The sequence below is a fragment of the Seriola lalandi genome, unplaced genomic scaffold (assembly GCF_002814215.2).
Source record: "Seriola lalandi dorsalis isolate HSWRI2012SDOR001 ecotype SW California unplaced genomic scaffold, Sedor1 jcf7180001963625, whole genome shotgun sequence".
Classification (NCBI taxonomy): domain Eukaryota; kingdom Metazoa; phylum Chordata; class Actinopteri; order Carangiformes; family Carangidae; genus Seriola; species Seriola lalandi.
In genome coordinates, this window is record NW_019434293.1 from 1 (window position 1) to 1,567 (window position 1,567).

Genomic DNA, 1,567 nt, shown 5'->3' on the forward strand with positions numbered 1-1,567 from the left:
AACTTCTTTTATGATGATTAATGACAGTAGAAAAATAATCTGCAACATTACTGATTTATAAAACTTTCTTTTTGCCCTTTTATACATTTTCATAGTTGGATTTTTTGGTTCTTACCTCATTTGTTCTGTTCCCAGCGACTTTCTGCTCTTTCAGTTGCTGCGTGGAGAAAAACATCCAATTAGAGAGACACGTTTTCTTTTAACAAAAGGCTCCAGTTTCAGAAACATAACTGGACTTAGACTGGACTGTATCCCTCCGCCACTCAGACTAGTTTCAGATTACGTCCCTGTTTATCCAGAGTCAAATAAAATATCAAACATTTGTGTGAAATTTTGTAAGTCTTGAGTAATGGATAAAAAAATGTTCAGTGTGAGGTCACACTGACCTTGACCTTTGACCTTTGACCACCAAAATCTAATCCGTTCATCCTTAAGTCCAAGTGAACATTTGTGCCAAATTTGAAGGGATTCCCTTGAGGAGTTCTGGAGCTATTGCGTTCACAAGGCCAAAATCGTGTTATGTGAGGTCACCTTGACCTTTGACCTTTGACCACCAAAATCTAATCACAGTCACAGCACAAACAACTTTAATTAAATGAGTGTTTCCCTAAATAATCACAGGCATTGAAACGGAGCTCTTACCAGATGTCTGAACTCTGCTGCCAGGCTGCCGTTCGACTCCTCCATGTTCATGACTTTGGTGTTTGTTCCCAAGATGTTGAACTTCCGAAACCTGATCAATCAATCAATCAATCAGTCAGTCAGGACTCGTTAACGATGATTTATTCGACATTTATAGTGAGAAGAAGAACGTATATGGTTGTATTATTTCTGATTCAAGTGGAGGTAAACGGTTTTGACACGTACCCTTTCTTCTCTGTAACATCCCTGAGGAAAAGAAGCAGCTGTGAGATTTTATTCAACAACACGTTCAAGCAGGAAAATGAAGCCGTGTGAACATGAGAGCAGCTTACTTATCAAACACAGCCTTGACTTTCAGCTGGTAGTTAAACTCCTGCAGCTTCACCAGGAACCTGAACAAAGACAAAAGATATTCCACTCAAACAGGAAGTCACCGTTTCTTCAGTTTGGTGACATTTATGATAACTGACACTTTTTTCTGTTTTTTTTACAACAAAACAGGAAACAAAAATAAAACAGAAAACCTCCAGGTGGAGCGTCAGCGTCAGTGATTTCAAGATGAACAGATTAAAGATAAACAGCACGACGACTGCGACAGTGACATTTCCTAAGAATATATGATGTAAATCAGAGATATATTCTGCGGATAATTTTAAATGTAATTAAAAAAGACGCTGTGATGTGGATCGTGGTTTTGTGTCTCACCTCAGCTTCACGGTGAACTGGACGCCTGTTTTCAACACCAGGGGTCTCTGTGGGTGGGTGGGCATACAGGGCTGCCTCTCTACAACCAGAGAGCTACACACACACACACACACACACACACATTATTGCTTGGTACATTTTAATTCGAACCCTAACCTTACTACTAAGGTTTTTGCCTTAAGATCAAACACCGAATCGATAATCAATAACAAGGCGATCA

General features: G+C 39.5%; 1 protein-coding gene across 1 annotated transcript; it reads right to left on the reverse strand.

Annotated features, from left to right (window-relative positions):
• Window positions 1–79: 79 nt before the first annotated feature.
• Window positions 80–1,463, reverse strand: LOC111648540 (signal transducer and activator of transcription 1-alpha/beta-like). The gene is made up of 5 exons (XM_023398358.2): window positions 1,348–1,463; window positions 975–1,034; window positions 868–888; window positions 643–733; window positions 80–157 (listed from the first exon to the last, which is right to left on the reverse strand). Exons 1-5 carry the CDS (start codon window positions 1,410–1,412, stop codon window positions 80–82), a joined length of 315 nt encoding a protein of 104 aa, XP_023254126.2. The 5' UTR covers window positions 1,413–1,463.
• Window positions 1,464–1,567: the final 104 nt, after the last annotated feature.

Excerpts from the sequence above, each read along its gene's own strand:
- LOC111648540 (XM_023398358.2), bottom strand. The coding sequence starts at position 1,412 with ATGCCCACCCACCCACAGAGACCCCTGGTGTTGAAAACAGGCGTCCAG. Across the intron at positions 889-974 it reads GTCAAGGCTGTGTTTGATAA|GGATGTTACAGAGAAGAAAG; the intron begins GTAAGCTGCTCT and ends TCTTTTCCTCAG. Across the intron at positions 734-867 it reads GATGTTACAGAGAAGAAAGG|GTTTCGGAAGTTCAACATCT; the intron begins GTACGTGTCAAA and ends TTGATTGATCAG.